The sequence below is a fragment of the Cherax quadricarinatus genome, chromosome 49 (assembly GCF_038502225.1).
Source record: "Cherax quadricarinatus isolate ZL_2023a chromosome 49, ASM3850222v1, whole genome shotgun sequence".
Lineage (NCBI taxonomy): Eukaryota > Metazoa > Arthropoda > Malacostraca > Decapoda > Parastacidae > Cherax > Cherax quadricarinatus.
The window spans coordinates 16,202,820-16,219,413 of NC_091340.1; the positions used below are offsets into that span (position 1 = coordinate 16,202,820).

The following is a 16,594-nucleotide window of genomic DNA, read 5'->3' on the forward strand; positions in this document are numbered from 1 at the left end:
ACAGAGAGTGATACATCCTCATTATGGCATCTCGTGAACGTGATGTTGGACGTTCTTATGCGAGTGAGTCACAGAAAAGAAAGAAAATTCAAGAAGAAGAACAGAAAAAGAAAGATGTAGGAAGCTGCAGAAAGATCACAGACATGCTCACGAAAACAGTTTCTGATGTTACCAGTACAGTTGAATCTGCAGATACGTCCCCTCAAGGAAGGTTCCTTGATGTTGGTGAGGGACTCTTGATTTAGGGAATTGGATCTGTGCTCCAGTTCCCCGAATTAAGCCTGAATGCCTTCCACATCCCCCCCCAGGCGCTGTATAATCCTCCGGGTTTAGCGCTTCCCCCTTGATTATAATAATAATGCAGATACGTCAGATCATACAGGAAGCCATCCCTCCATTATTTCTCAGCCAGCATCTACTTCTTTTGTGTCTCCTCTCAATGTCTCAATGGACATTTCATCCACAGGATTTGTCTTAAAAGATCCTGCCTCATGGCCAAATGTAATCCCAGATTCTCTACGTAATGCTTTCATTGCAGAAAACTTCAGTCAAACTCTGAACATTGACTTTAGGAAATCAGCAAGGATTTATGATGATGGAAGTCGTCGTTGTTTAAAGTCATCTATGTTTTATAGAAAGCTTGCAAATTCAGAAACTGTGAAAAGATCATGGATGGTATACTCTGAAAGCTCAGGAAAAGTGTACTGTTCAGCATGCAAGCTATTTTCTACCAAAGAAAATACCTTCACACAGGGGTTCAATGACTGGAAAAATTCCAAGCGTTTCGAGGAACATGAAAACAGCACCACTCACAGGAGCTGCGTTTTAGCCAGTGTATTTCGTGCACAGAAAAAAAGGCTTATTGGATTCTCATTTGGAAAATCAAACTGAAAAAGAGCGCACTTATTGGAGAAAAGTTCTAGAAAGAGTTGTTGCTGTTGTAAAATTCTTAGCTCTAAGAGGACTTGCTTTCCGTGGAGAAAATGAGGTTTTTGGTTCGGAAAACAATGGCAATTTCCTAGGGATCATAGAACTGTTAGCACAATTCGATCCATTCTTAGCAAATCATGTGTCACGCCTTGGGAATGCAGGAAGAGGCACTGTATCTTACATGTCATCTACTATATGCAATGAATTTATTGAACTGATGACTAAGAAGGTCCTCAATAACATCATAGCAGCTGTGAAAACTGCAAAATACTTTGCAATAAGTGTAGATTCAACACCAGATATTTCACATACAGATCAATTGACATTCATTGTTCGCTTTGTCGACTCCAGTGGTAAGCCTGTAGAGCGCTTTATAAAATTCATTCCTCTTTCAGGCCATGATGGAGAAACAATGATGAATGTCGTACTGGATACTCTGCTTGAACATGATCTCTCTATTATGGATTGCCGTGGCCAGAGCTATGACAATGCAAGTAACATGTCGGGTAAATATAATGGATTGCAAGCCCGTATCAAGCAAATCAACCCACTTGCTGAATATGTGCCCTGGTCAGCACATTCTCTTAATCTTGTTGGGTCATGTGTTGCGGAGTGTTGTGTCGCTGCAGTTTCATTTTTTGGACTTTTACAAGCACTCTTTAATTTTTTCTCTGCTGCAACGCATCGGTGGAGTATACTCAAGTCAACCATTCATGGAGATGTCATCAAATCATTATCAACAAGGTGGTCAGCGCAGCATGATGCAACACATACTTTGAAAGACAGCTTTGCTGAAATACGTTCTGTTTTGATCCAAATAGCAGAGGATGAAGACCAGACAGCAACTACAAGAAGCAAAGCAGCTAGCTTAGCATCAAAATTGGAAGATTTTGAATTGGCCTTACTCTGTGTGCTTTGGGACTGTATACTGGAACGGTTAAATGCCACGAACAAGACACCTGCCATACATTCACAGACAAAGAGCGCAGTGACCTCTGTGTACAAAGACTCCCAAGAGGTCTCACAAATGGAAGTGCACTTAGGAGACTCATGGATAAGGATAATACTGATGATATTGATATTGATTATGTCTGTTTGTTATTTAGTAAGTTTTTTCATTTTGCTGAGAAATTGAATACTATCCCTGGACTTTTATAATGGAACCAAACTCGTATAAACTATCCATTTTAAGTTGAAATATTGCGTCACTTAGAAAAAGATTTTCTGACCTGCATCATAAAGTAACCACTGAATCCATTGATATTGTGTGTCTACAAGAGTGCAGAGTCCCTGAAAAATCCCAACCCCCTAAATTGCCATCGTTTGTTGCATATAACCTCAAATCTACTAATTCTTGTGTTCTATATATTAAAAAATCACTTCCCCATCAACTTCTTGCACATAAGAAAACAGAGGGGCTACAGTATCACGGTGTTAGGATTTATATTGGGAACTCTGCTCTCAACATATTTAACTTGTACTCTCCTGCTGATAAGTTTAATTACTTGGAGCTCCCAACTTGTGCTCAGTCTGAACCTACTCTCATTATTGGTGATTATGATGCAAGACACAAAAGCATTGGAAACTCTCAGTTTGGTAATCGTAATGGTAATCAACTGTTGTCACTCTTAAACAGTCATGATAATGTGCAAATTGTAGGTGACCTTGAACCCACACATATCTATGGAGGTGTCCTTGATCTGTGCCTGGGCTACAACATTACTTCTGCCAGCTGTGAGTTTTCCATTGCAACAGATATAGCGTCTGATCATTTCCCAAGGCTAACCTCTCTAGATATTGGTAATACTATTCTCCCTGGTGGGATATTCAAACGGAAACGTCTTAATGTTTCCCCTGATCAACATGACGACTTTGTTGCACATGTGACTGACTGGTATAATTCCTATGAGTGTACCTCTGTCGAGACTTTTAACAATGACCTTGTGAGCAGTATTCGGAACTTCTTAGAGCCGCCTCTGAAACCTCCTACTACTTTAAATCCAAATGACTTCCATAATAATCATAAGTCTTATAAAAATCATACCTATTACAATGATTCTAAACTTCGAACATTGAAACGTACTGCTCGCAGACTAGGCCTAGCCTATACAAACCATCGTACCCCTGAAATGCTGAGCCTCTTCCAAACTGCCCTTGCTGCTGCCAGAGAGCGTATGACAGAGCTGCGGCAAACAGACTGGGAACAATTTGTCAATGGTCTCAATGCTCACACCCCACTTAGCCGGGCATGGAGGGACATAAATAGAATTAAGGGTAACAGAACTGGGCAGATCGCGCACCCTCATCCCTTGCATAGGGCGAATGAGTTAGTCAGTGCTTGGGGCTGCTACATCTAGCTATGACAGTCTTCCCAGTACCACACAGGCGAAATTAATGGACAAATATGATGCAAGGGAGAGACTTGTTTGCTTTATGCTCAGCAAGGCAGATGACTGCAACATTCCTTTCACTAATTATGAACTTGATGCAGCACTAACTAAGGGCAACTCCACGTCGCCTGGTGAGGATGGCATTACAACATACTCAGATTGCTGTGTCGAGTACCAGGTAATCCTTTACTTGAATTATATAACATGAGTTATGTCACTGATGAGCTCCCCAAATCATGGACCAATAGCCTCATTATTCCCATTCCGAAGCCCAATCAACAAAACTCATTTCGCCCAATATCCCTTACTAGCTGCTTGTGTAAAACATTCGAAAGGATGATTCTTATTCGTCTTATGCACAGAATTAAGGAATTCTTGTCACCCCGGTTGCATGGCTTCATGCATGGAAGGAGTGTGCATCATTGCATTACCACCTTTCTCACTCTGCGCACTGACAGCTCATACACTACGTTCCTTGACCTTAAATCCGCTTTTGATGAAGCCAACCGACATGTAATCATTAGTGAACTTGCCAGAATGGATGTTGGAGGATGGCTTCTCCGCTGGATTAAAGGTTACCTGTCCAACAGAAAGTCGTCTGTGTTGTTCCAGGGACATAGAAGTGTAACTAAAGATTTTGAATTAGGAACCCCACAGGGAGGTGTGCTTAGTTCCACCCTTTTCAACATTTTGATTAATGCCTTACTTAATGCCATGCCTAGCCAGCCCCATCATTATATGGTTAGTTTTGCTGACATAATGATTCACACCACCGGATTCTCCAACACCCAAAACATTCTTAATCATGTACTAGCCTCGTGTCAGGACCTGGGCTTAATAATCTCAGGGGATAAAACAAAGATACTCAACAGACGTCCACCTCGGCAGAGAGGCACAGTTCGTCAGATCCAGTTGCATGATGGGTCTCTTCTAGAATATGTAAGCAGATACAGGTATCTAGGCTTTGAGGTTCCACTACTTGGACCTGTTGTAACGAGACTTTGTCGCCAATACAAAGAAAGGCTGAGAGCACTTAGAGTTGTGGCAGGTTTTCATCCCAGGTATGGTGCTAATGTTAAAATTGTGAAAATGATGTATCTTGCTTATATTAGATCATTGGTTGATTATGCGGCGCCACTACTTGCACTCGTGTCTGACTGGAAGCTTGGAGGGCTGGAAAAACTGCAAAACGAAGCAATGAGGATCATCCTAGGATGCCCTCGTACTGCCAAAATTTTAAATATGCGGAAAGAACTTAATATTCCAAGCATTAGAGATCGTGTTACTGAAAGAAATATCCTTATTGGGGTCAATATGCTTAGGCTAGCCCATTCAAACCCCTGCACAGAAGCCCTCCAAACTTTCCTCAGCACTGGTGAACATCCATCCAGATGGATCGAAAAAACTGGAACCGACCTCCGCATGAACCAGCTACATGATCTATATCAAGTTAGACAACAGAGACATTTCCCTGCTCCATGGGATATTACCCCATTCCAAACTACCATTCCTCCATTTCCCCCCAAAACTCTTCTTAAATCACAACCAAAGCTTCGTCTTGAAGCCAAACATGATGCCTTAAGCTGTATTGATAACTTAGTCACACAGAACACTCTTTCACAAATTATTTACGTCGATGGTTCTGTTCACCAGTCCACTGGTGCAGCTGGTAGTGCTGCTGTTGTCACACAGAGTGATGGCTCTCATAAAGAAATTGGAGCACGCATCAATAACTGGGCCTCTACCCTTCAAACAACTGTTTGCCATACTCCTTGCACTCAAATGTGTCCATGTATCTAAGGTTGACATTTTAATTGTAACTGATTCTCTGTCATCCATAAATGCTCTCAACTCATTAAGTATAAATTATGGCATGCTTGTGTCAGAAGCCAGACATAGGTATGGTAAGATTGTGGACAGTGGAGTCAGAGTGCACATGCTCTGGATTCCATCTCACATTGGTCTTCAGATGCATGATAGAACTGATAAATTGGCTAAGCTGTATGCTTTCAAAGAGGGGGTAGATTACAATCTTGGGTTGTCAGTTAGCAGTTTGAGAACAAAAATACGAAAAGAACTTCAAATGAACTTTATTGACTTAAGACTTAGGGAGATTGACACAAGTCAGTCCATCTATCATCATTCCATCATGCAGGAGGAGCCACATGTCTATGGTGCATCCAACAAGATAAGCAGACTCTTGGATGTCACTACTGCCCGGCTCCGGCTGGGTTACAAGTATCTATGACAGGTTAAATCACCACCACCAGATGTAGACCAAACGAAATGTAAACTTTGCCAGATGGACTATTGTCACACCTTGCGTCATTATGTACTGGAGTGTGATCAAATTAATGAATTTAGAAACAACTCACTCAGAAATGTTCAAGAAATGGCAAAGTATTTTATCCACAGTGGTATATTGCAGACCATTCTGGAGAAATACCCTGACTTTGCTAGCTGTAAATAATGCATTACCATGTGTGTGTGTGTGTGCGTGTGTTTGTGTGTGTGTGTGTGTGTGTGTGTGTGTGTGTGTGTGTGTGTGTGTCTGTGTGTCTGTGTCTGTGTGTCTGTGTGTCTGTGTGTGTGTGTCTGTGTGTCTGTGTGTGTGTGTGTGTGTGCGTGTGTGGGTGTGTGCGTGTGTGGGTGTGTGTGTGTGGGTGTGTGTGTGAGGGTGTGTGTGTGGGTGTGTGTGAGGGTGTGTGTGTGGGTGTGTGTGTGGGTGTTGGTGTGTGTGTGTGTGGGTGTGTGTGTGTGTGTGTGTGTGGGTGTGCGTCCTTGTGTGTATGCATATATTTGTACGCTCGTGTGCACATGTCCGTGCGTGCGCCCTGGTGTATGTGTGCGCGCGCTAGTGTGGGTGTATGATCCACTTAATATTTGTATTTATAACTCATTACAATTGTGACCAGGTGTGGACGTATCAGTGGTTCATTACTTTGTAATTTGTTCATGACTGTAACCATGTATAGGAGTGAAGCTGATTCATTACCTCTGTAACTTGCCATGATTGTGACCAGATCTACCTGGAGTTCATTACCTTTGTAACTAGTTCAGCTATCATAACTTTGGGGTCCAGTCACTGGACCCATTATGTACCTTTGTAATCTTTTGACTACCGCCCACAGGATGGGTATGGGGTGCATAATAAAGATATTAAACTAAAGTGTGTGTGTGTGTGTGTGTGTGTGTGTGTGTGTGTGTGTGTGTGTGTCTGTGTGTGTGTGTGTGTGTGTGTGTGTGTCTGTCTGTCTGTCTGTCTGTGTCTGTGTGTGTACTCATCTATTTGTGGTTGCGTACGTGCGTGTGTGTGTGTGTGTGTGTGTGTGTGTGTGTGTGTGTGTGTGTGTGTGTGTGTGTGTGTGTGTGTGTGTGTGTGTCTGTCTGTCTGTCTGTCTGTCTGTGTACTCACCTATTTGTGGTTGCGTGCGTGTGTGTGTGTGTGGTGTGTGTGACTCAACAATCAATATTTGCACCAATAACTCATTACAGTTGTGACCGGGTGTGGAAGTGTGAATTGCTCATTACACTATAATTTGTTCATGATTGTAGCCATGTATAAACGTAAGTAACCATTCTTACAGTATTCATTACCTTTGTAACTTGTGAGCTCATTACCTTTGTACCTAGTTCAGCTATCAAAACTTTGGGGGCCCAGTCCCTGGACCCATTACGTACCTCTGTAATCTGTAAATACCTTTGTAACTTGACATGATTGTGACCAGACCTACCTGGAGTTCATTACCTTTGTAAATTGTGAGTTCATTACCTTTGTAAATTGTGAATTCATTACCTCTGTAACTTGCTCAGCTATCAAAACTTTGGAGTCCAGTCCCTGGACCAATTATGTACCTCTGTAATCTTTTGACTACCGCCCACAGGATGGGTATGGGGTGCATAATAAACATATTAAACTAAAAACAAGACACTTCAGAAAATTGAAATTGAAATGGCTACTTGTGCTAACCTCTATGCAGGCTTAGTGGAATTTGTAAGCTCACTTCGCAATGATGAAGCTTTTGAAATGTTTGAAGAGAAAGCTAAACTGCTGGTGAAAGACTACAGTTACCGGGCTGATCATCAGCGGTCAAGGAAGAGGAAACGCAATTTTGAAGAGCCGGACAATGAAATTGTGTTGCTACCAAGGCAGAAATGTAAGACAGCTACATACTTCGTCATTCTGGATTCACTGATTACAGAATTGGTGAAAAGAAAAGAAATCTACTAGAATCTCAATGACAAGTTTGGATTTCTGTTCAAAATTACTACTATGCCAGATGCAGAATTGAGAGAAGCTGCATTAAAGTTGCAACAACACCTTTCAGCAGATGTTCAGAACACATTTGTTGAAGAAATATTTCATTTTTCTGGGTATATGAATCAGATTAAAGCTCCACCTGAAAAATGTGCGCCCTCAGCTGCTTTGAAACATTTAAGAAATGCAGGTATCTCAGAAACCTTCCCTAGTGTTGACATAGTGTATCGCCTTTACCTAACACTTCCAGCTACTAACTGTGAAGGAGAACATTCATTTTCTGTTTTGAAAAGAGTGAAAAACCAGCTCCGTTCAACAATGAGCCAAGACAAATTGTGTAACCTAGCCTTGTTGACCACTGAGTCTGATCTAACAAGAAATATTGATTTTCAGAATATTGATGATTTTGTCAATATGAAATCCAGAAAAAAGTTTATTTAAGAAGTGCCTGTGAATATAAACAATTCTTTACTTTCTTGAGTTTATATGATTTGATAGTCTTATGCATGATGCAATGATAACAATAATGGTCAGTGATTTATAAAGGGAATAATAGTGCTGTAGTGGTTATGCTGAATATAATAGGTACATGATGTCACTACTTTAATAGCCTAATCTAGTAATACTATGCTGTCTTGAGTTTATTCTCTTTAAAATGCATGATTTAACAAGATAGTTATTATGGCTGTTGGTAAATGGTTTTGGTTGTCTTGATGTACTTTCCCTATTAAATTTAATCTAAATAGCCAGAATGTATTTAATTAGACCTTACACAGGCTCACACCCACCCCCCCCCCCGCCACCCCCAAGCTGGAAGGGGTCGCTTCGCTTACCCGTAACTCAAAGGGGCCCCGCCGATCTGAATAGCCTAGGGCCCGGAGACTTCTTAATCCGGCCCTGCCAAGGAGCCCCCCTTGAAGAGGTTGCCTTTTCTAGATGTTTTAATTATTAAGAGTAATAATGAATTCAAATTTAAAATTTACAGAAAACCTACAAATAACTGTTCATATGTCCAGTATTATTCTTCACATCAAGATAGAGTTAAACTGTCTGTTTTCTCATCAATGTTTTTGAGAGCTTTACGTATTTGTAGTCCAGAGTTCATAGATGAGGAAATATCCAAAATTTATGAAATAGGTAATGATTTGAAATACCCAAGAAACGTAATTGATAAATCTTTTAAAATTGCTAGAAATACTTTTTACAGTCCAAAAAGGGACAACCAACCTTATTCAACTAAAAATATGTTGGTTCTCCCTTACCATGAAAACTTGATTGATATGCATTCTCTTCTTAAGACTTTTAATATCAAAGTTGTATTTGAAAATCTTGATACAGTAAAAAAAACTTTTGATAAAGAATTCCCCCCAAAATGCTGACGGATGTGTCTATAAGATTCCTTGTAAAATTTGCGATAAAGTTTATTACGGTTAAACTGGTAAAAATCTCGAACTAAGATTAAAACAACATAAATATAGCATTAGAACTGGACAAGATTCCAATGCTCTATTTATTCATGTGAGAGATTTTAACCATCCAATTGATTTTCAAAAAGTTGAGAAAGTTGTATCAAGCAAGTCCATGGTCGACAGGAATATAATTGAATCTTGTTTCATAAAAAGCAGTTTTGACAATAATATGAATATTTCCTTCGGTTTATATAAATTAGATCCATTTATAATTAATATAATTTGGGAAGAATTTAATAATGCATTGGACAAATAATAAATTTTAAAATTCTTAATTCTTGGGTAGAATAGTTTGTTGCTGGGTTGTGTGAAGGACCTGTCTAGTTGGGCCAGGGGGCCTGCTGCAGTGTTCCCTTTCTTACGAATCCCGCGTCAGGTGTTGCTTTGTTGTGGGATGTGATAGTGAGGTGTGGGCTAGACCTTTTATATGCCTTCCTTTGATGCATTACTTTCATTGTTCATTGATAATGTGAGTAGTCACAAAAGCGCTTGGAATTTCTATATTCTTTCACAGTGGTTGTTTTGCATATATATATATATATATATATATATATATATATATATATATATATATATATATATATATATATATATATATATATATATATATAGTTCAGGTATTAACGTTGATGTTTGATTAATCTGGTGAGTAAAATGTTTCAAAAAATTTTCCTCCTTAGAATAATGCTTTTATGTTCATTTCTCTAACTAGGTTCTTGACTTGTAACTTTCATGACAGGCAGCTGTGTATAACTTTCATGACAGGCAGCTGTGTATAACTTTCATGACAGGCAGCTGTGTATAACTTTCATGACAGGCAGCTGTGTATAACTTTCATGACAGGCAGCTGTGTATAACTTTCATGACAGGCAGCTGTGTATAACTTTCTTGACAGGCAGCTGTGTATAACTTTCATGACAGGCAGCTGTGCATAACTTTCATGACAGGCAGCTGAGTATAACTTTCATGACAGGCAGCTGTGTATAACTTTCATGACAGGCAGCTGTGTATAACTTTCATGACAGGCAGCTGTGTATAACTTTCATGACAGGCAGCTGTGTATAACTTTCATGACAGGCAGCTGTGTATAACTTTCATGACAGGCAGCTGTGTATAACTTTCTTGACAGGCAGCTGTGTATAACTTTCATGACAGGCAGCTGTGTATAACTTTCATGACAGGCAGCTGTGTATAACTTTCATGACAGGCAGCTGTGTATAACTTTCATGACAGGCAGCTGTGTATAACTTTCATGACAGGCAGCTGTGTATAACTTTCTTGACAGGCAGCTGTGTATAACTTTCATGACAGGCAGCTGTGTATAACTTTCATGACAGGCAGTTGCGTATAACTTTCATGACAGGCAGCTGTGTATAACTTTCATGACAGGCAGCTGCGTATAACTTTCATGACAGGCAGCTGCGTATAACTTTCATGACAGGCAGCTGTGTATAACTTTCATGACAGGCAGCTGTGTATAACTTTCATGACAGGCAGCTGTGTATAACTTTCATGACAGGCAGCTGTGTATAACTTTCATGACAGGCAGCTGTGTATAACTTTCTTGACAGGCAGCTGTGTATAACTTTCATGACAGGCAGCTGTGTATAACTTTCATGACAGGCAGCTGTGTATAACTTTCATGACAGGCAGCTGTGTATAACTTTCATGACAGGCAGCTGTGTATAACTTTCATGACAGGCAGCTGTGTATAACTTTCTTGACAGGCAGCTGTGTATAACTTTCATGACAGGCAGCTGTGTATAACTTTCATGACAGGCAGCTGTGTATAACTTTCATGACAGGCAGCTGTGTATAACTTTCATGACAGGCAGCTGTGTATAACTTTCATGACAGGCAGCTGTGTATAACTTTCATGACAGGCAGCTGTGTATAACTTTCTTGACAGGCAGCTGTGTATAACTTCAGTAGTAAGCTTAACAATTTGGCTGAATGTTTAGAAATATCACATTTATAAATGGTTATATCTGATTATGTTTCACAATTATTTTTATTGATAATAAATCAGAATATATTCAAGACTAATATATTCAGGTTGGTGAAGAATGCAGCGTTACCAGGATTACTTAAAACCTTATTTAATGAATAACTGCATCGAATTATCAATTCTCGTCTTCCATTTAGCTTAAACTTTTTTTAGAGAGGATCTGCATTCTTCACAAAATTCGTCCCATTTTTACTCCCGTGATCAATGTTTTCCAGTAACTGCTGTAAATCATTTTTAAATGGGTGCTTTATTTATTGCGTAGCTGGAAACAAAGCTTATTTTAATAAAAAATAATCGCTAAAATCATGCATGCAATGCATGAGACCTACTAACCAGTTTATCAAGGTGGAGAGCCAAGGCGTTACCAAAGCCCGAGTCACAGCCGGTTATTATCACTGACTTCCCCAAAGCCGATTCCTGAAACATTATAGTGAGAATGCATTATATACGTATAATATATTTAATAAAATATTCGTTATAAAATAAACCATTGTAAAGTTAAAATTACCCAGGTAATAATGTTTGGTCAGAAATATAATTGAATACAAACATATTTCTTCAGAAATTGTATTAACGGTTGGAGTTCTGTGGTGTCAGAATAAATATGACTTCAGATATTTCCACAGTTTTAGTCGATTACAAAATACATATAATATGAGACGCACTTGCTGTGAGAGTATAATGTGAATGTTGTATCTAAGTAATTAAGAAGATTAGAAAGCAATGCACTTTCTTTGTGAGAGGCTGATGAGTCAAGATTACTCGTAAAATCACAAAGTGATGACATTAACAGCTTTCAGCAGTAAATACTAAAAAATTCAGTTGAAGGAAAAACCTTACAGGGTCAAATTTTGTAATGGAGTTTGACACTAGGAATTTAAGCTACTTTACACTTGGTTTAGAGCTCCCCCATAATTATAATAATATAATAATAATAATAATAATAATAATAATAATACTTTACACTTCCTCTTATAAAACATAAATGCCATAAATTCCTTCAGTGTTTTATGACGTTTATGTATTTGGCTCTTTTTTTTTTTTTAAACAAAAAGAAAAACACTAAGTACAAGATTTATGACCAGTAATCTTGATAAGAGAGAAACTTGCTTAAGCAAAGAAAGAAACATAATATACCATCATTACCCTGACACCTCAAAAAAAAAATTTCGAATCACATATGTAATTAATATATATTTGTTCTTAATCACTTTAATTTGAAAAGATAAAGTGAAGAGCTGAACCTTCCATAGGCCTAGTTCTTACACCAGAATAATTAAATTATATATAGTAGCAAAAATCTCTGATTTATATTGTCGAATGATATTTTTGACAAAAGAAAATTTTGCTCATTAGCTTGATTAGGGAGTAAAAATTGACTCACCTTCATGTCGGCTCTGAACAGGTAAATAGCAGCAGTGAGGAGCCACAGAGCAGTGAAAGCTGCCATGCAGGAGACGAGGCCCAAGGCACTGACCACACACGCCATGATGGCGCTGGCTCCACCCCAGAACATAACTCGTACCACTTTGTCCAGCGTCCAAAACATCTTTAGGATTGCCCTGGAAAACCTTTCTGAAATCTAAAACGTTTAGCACTTGTTAGCATGAAGTGCAGTCCTCACAGATATGATGTGTTCGAAGGGTAAGTACTGAGAAGACGCACCCGGTGTCAGTAACATGTACACCTGCTACTGATAAGATATTGTCTCCTGAGGTAACTCTAAAAACTATGTGCATGTATATATATATATATATATATATATATATATATATATATATATATATATATATATATATATATATATTTATAATATATAGGGAAGTACCACCTCTATAGCTGGAATGGGGACCCTCATCCTCAGAGAAGACAATAAACGTACCTCAGAGAAAACTCAAGGTTCTCCCCAGAGCTGTTTGAATATTTTCTTCTCCTACCACCCCCTATATATTTTTTATTCTATGTGAACATTTATTAATAAACAAAATACATTTACAGAAAAAACATAAACATGAATACAATGGAACAATGTATCAAAGATGATGAATTTCCTCCAGCTCCTCTGAGGCTGGACGTGAGCCAAGTATGCAGCAAGCATTTCCCCTCTGGATGGCGACGCTGAGGCGCTGGAACATGAAAGTGGCTGCCCTTGGGTCCCTGGTGGTGTCGATGAGTCTGGAACCCAATTCTTTAAGGAAACGTGTGGCATTTTTCCCCATGATCCCAAGGTCTCTGATCCCACTGGGACAAATTGATACTGTTGGCTAATGTCCCTGTACTTGCTGATCTTGTACTCCTCCCTGTGGTATATATATATATATATATATATATATATATATATATATATATATATATATATATATATATATATATATGTGTGTGTGTGTGTGTGTGTGTGTGTGTGTGTGTGTGAATGTGTGAATGCATACGTATGTATATATATGCGTATGTGTGTATATGTGTATGGGTGCAAATAGATGTATATGGGGACGAGACGGCCCCTTGTGAGGAGAATCTTGTAGAGGTACAATTTTATCACCTTACATTATGGTTTTGTTAACTGGTACATAGAAAGGACATATTGTGCTTTGTGTGGCTTAGTTGCCGCGTTTTTGTGAAATTACTTATTCTTATTGTAACGGTGTGCTTGTTTCTGGTAGTGGTGTGTATAACGAGTATACTTGTAATGTCGGAGTTGGTGGCTGTATACCTATGTACTGAAGATATTTGGTATGAACATACACGTTTATGCTTAACTGTTGTGTGCGTTTTTTTTTTTTTTTTTTTTTTCCAAATTGCATGAGAAAGTTGGTTTTCCTTTCCATTGGGGGGAGGAAACGAGTGGGGTAGTTTGTGTTTTTCTGCACATGTATTCTCTTCATCAATAAATGTTCAATTAGAATAGAAAATATATAGGAGGTGGTAGAAGAAAATATTTAAACAGCTCCGGGGAGAACCTTGAGTTTTCCCTGAGGTACGTTTATTGTCTTCTCTAAGGATGAGGGTCCCCATTCCAGGTATATAGGTGATACCTCCCTATATATAATTGCCCTCTTATCTTCGTTTTCACTTAAGAGGATGTCGAGGTACAATAACTTGATTAATTTCTACTTTTCATAAGGGGTCAAAAAAAATCACAAGTATAAAATTTATGACCTTTAATATATTCTTCCTTAGAACATATCAATAATAAAATATTAAGTTTTCCTCTCGTATCTGACGAGTGAATAATTGTATTTACACATAAATATGTACAGGACCTTAAGGATTCATTTCTAATTACACGAATAAAATTAATAATATTTTACCTGGAGGTTTTCAGATCATCGGTGAATATATCAAATAGTTGACATGGGATGTCATGTGCAGGTAAGTCCCCCACGAGCACCTTAAGTATGATCTAAGGGAACACGGCTCTGTTACAACGGAGGACTTCCAAGCAATGCACCCTGAGCTGTAGATCGGCTGCTACTGACTGTAGTGGGGGAGGGGTGACCTGACATAAGGTAGGTCATGTGACATACGTTTAGAGGGTGAGCGTGTTAACCAGAAACTGGCTGTTACCAAGTACTTCACATATCGCACTGTTACACCTAACCTAAATAATTTTACTATGTACACAAATTTACATGACTCCGTTTGGTAACTCATTTGAGGCCACAGATAATATTATACAGTCGGACTTGCTCATTTCAGCTACTAACAAGCAAGTTCGCAATATGATATTAAGTGACACTGGCTCGAAATAATGCATAAGTTGACCAAGCGTAACACCTCCCCCCCCCCACCCCCTCACGACCGCAGGTCGTAATAATAATTTCAGGTGCGAGAGGTCTTGAATGATGTCTTGTGGGTAAATTGTTCTATGTACATCTAGGACTCATCTCAGCTCAATGCTCCAACCAGAGGGGACATGTGGAATCAGTTCACAGGTCATCATAGACTGTAAAAATAACAAAAATTAATTTGGAACAATACATTTCCGTGCCTAGGTTTGAGTGTCATTTAGGGAAATGAAAGGGTGTCAGAAATTACATTATCTTTCTCTTTTATAGAATTTAAAGAAATTGAATAGGGCCATTCTTTGATTTCACAGAGCTGATAAATGCTAATGGGTTGTGGTCAGAATAAATCATTATGGTATAAGGGAAAGATCCTACATACACGTCAAAGTGTTCTAGGGACACCACCAATGAATAGTTAAGTTACGTCAATCTGAAGATGAAAGGTTGGGAGAACTCAGGGCTTCGCAACACAATAGAGGCAGAAAGTAGTCTTTTTAATTTTCCAAAAGCTAGATCACAATCAGAAGACCAGGTAAATTTAGTTTAAGACTTGTGGCTTCGGTTAAAGGAAAAGCAATTTGAGCAAAATTGGGGCTAAAACGGCGATAGTTGCAAAATTGGGGCTAAAACGGTGATAGTTGCAAAATTGGGGCTAAAACGACGATAGCAGCCGGCCATTTCTAAGAATCTTTGCACTGCCTTACAGTCTTGTGGTACAGGGAATTCGATAAGGGACTTGACTTTGGCGTCTTGAAGGGCTACCTCGCCCTCACCAATCCGGAACCCTAAATATTTAACTTTGGCTTGTCCGAATTCACACTTAGACAAGTTGATTGTGAACTTGTACTGGTCCAAGAGGTCAAATAAGGCTTGGAGTTGCCTCATGTGTTGATCCCAACTATCACTAAAAATCACCAGAGCTTCCAGATAGGCTTCTACTCCTTTCAAGTCTTTTGTCATTTGAGTCATCAGACGTTGAAACATTGAACTTGCGTTACAGAGTCTGAATGGCATGACTCAGTAATTGTATAGGCCGCCTCGCACCACAAAAGCTGATATTTCCTTCGCCTTAGGTGAGAGAGGCACCTGGTAATATCCACACAACAAATCCAACTTGCTTATGTATTTGACTCCGGTCACTTGATCTATTAAATCGTCGATTCGTGGGATAGGGAATCCATCAGGAATAGTAAGGGAGTTAACTTTTCTGAAGTCGGTGCACATTCGTTTGGTCCCATCGGGTTTAGGCACCAGCATGGTGGCCCGGTGGCCTGGTGGCTAAAGCTCCCGCTTCACACATGGAGGGCCCGGGTTCGATTCCCGGCGGGTGGAAACATTTTGACACGTTTCCTTACACCTGTTGTCCTGTTCACCTAGCAGCAAATAGGTACCTGGGTGTTAGTCGACTGGTGTGGGTCGCATCCTGGGGGACAAGATTGAGGACCCCAATGGAAATAAGTTAAGACAGTCCTCGATGACGCACTGACTTTCTTGGGTTATCCTGGGTGGCTAACCCTCCGGGGTTAAAAATCCGAACGAAATCTTATCTTATCTTATCTTATCTTAGCATGAACGGTGAGGCCCATGGACTAAGACTGGGTTCAGCTAATCCATTTGCAAGCAACCAGACCACTTCCTTTTCTAATTTTGCTTGCTTCGAAGGGCTCACATGGTAGGGGGGCTGCCTAATTGGAGTGTCCACCTTGAGAGTTATCTCGTGATAACTGAGGGTATAAGTTTTCGGAATGTCCCCA

General features: G+C 39.4%; 1 protein-coding gene across 2 annotated transcripts in view; it reads right to left on the reverse strand.

Moving 5' to 3' along the window:
- The window catches only part of LOC128696939 (D-beta-hydroxybutyrate dehydrogenase, mitochondrial), a 108,031-nt gene extending 93,530 nt beyond the window's left edge, over positions 1 to 14,501 (reverse strand). Inside the window, exons 1-3 of one of the 2 annotated variants that reach the window (XM_070095206.1) lie at positions 14,364 to 14,501; positions 12,440 to 12,637; positions 11,389 to 11,472 (exon numbers count right to left, since the gene is read on the reverse strand). In XM_070095206.1, coding sequence (XP_069951307.1) covers positions 11,389 to 11,472; positions 12,440 to 12,604 — 249 coding nt within the window. In that variant the 5' untranslated portion in view covers positions 12,605 to 12,637; positions 14,364 to 14,501. Of the gene's footprint in view, positions 1 to 11,388; positions 11,473 to 12,439; positions 12,740 to 14,363 lie in introns of those variants that run through there. The other variant, XM_070095207.1, reaches the window with a different exon arrangement.
- Between the last annotated feature and the right edge of the window lie 2,093 nt (positions 14,502 to 16,594).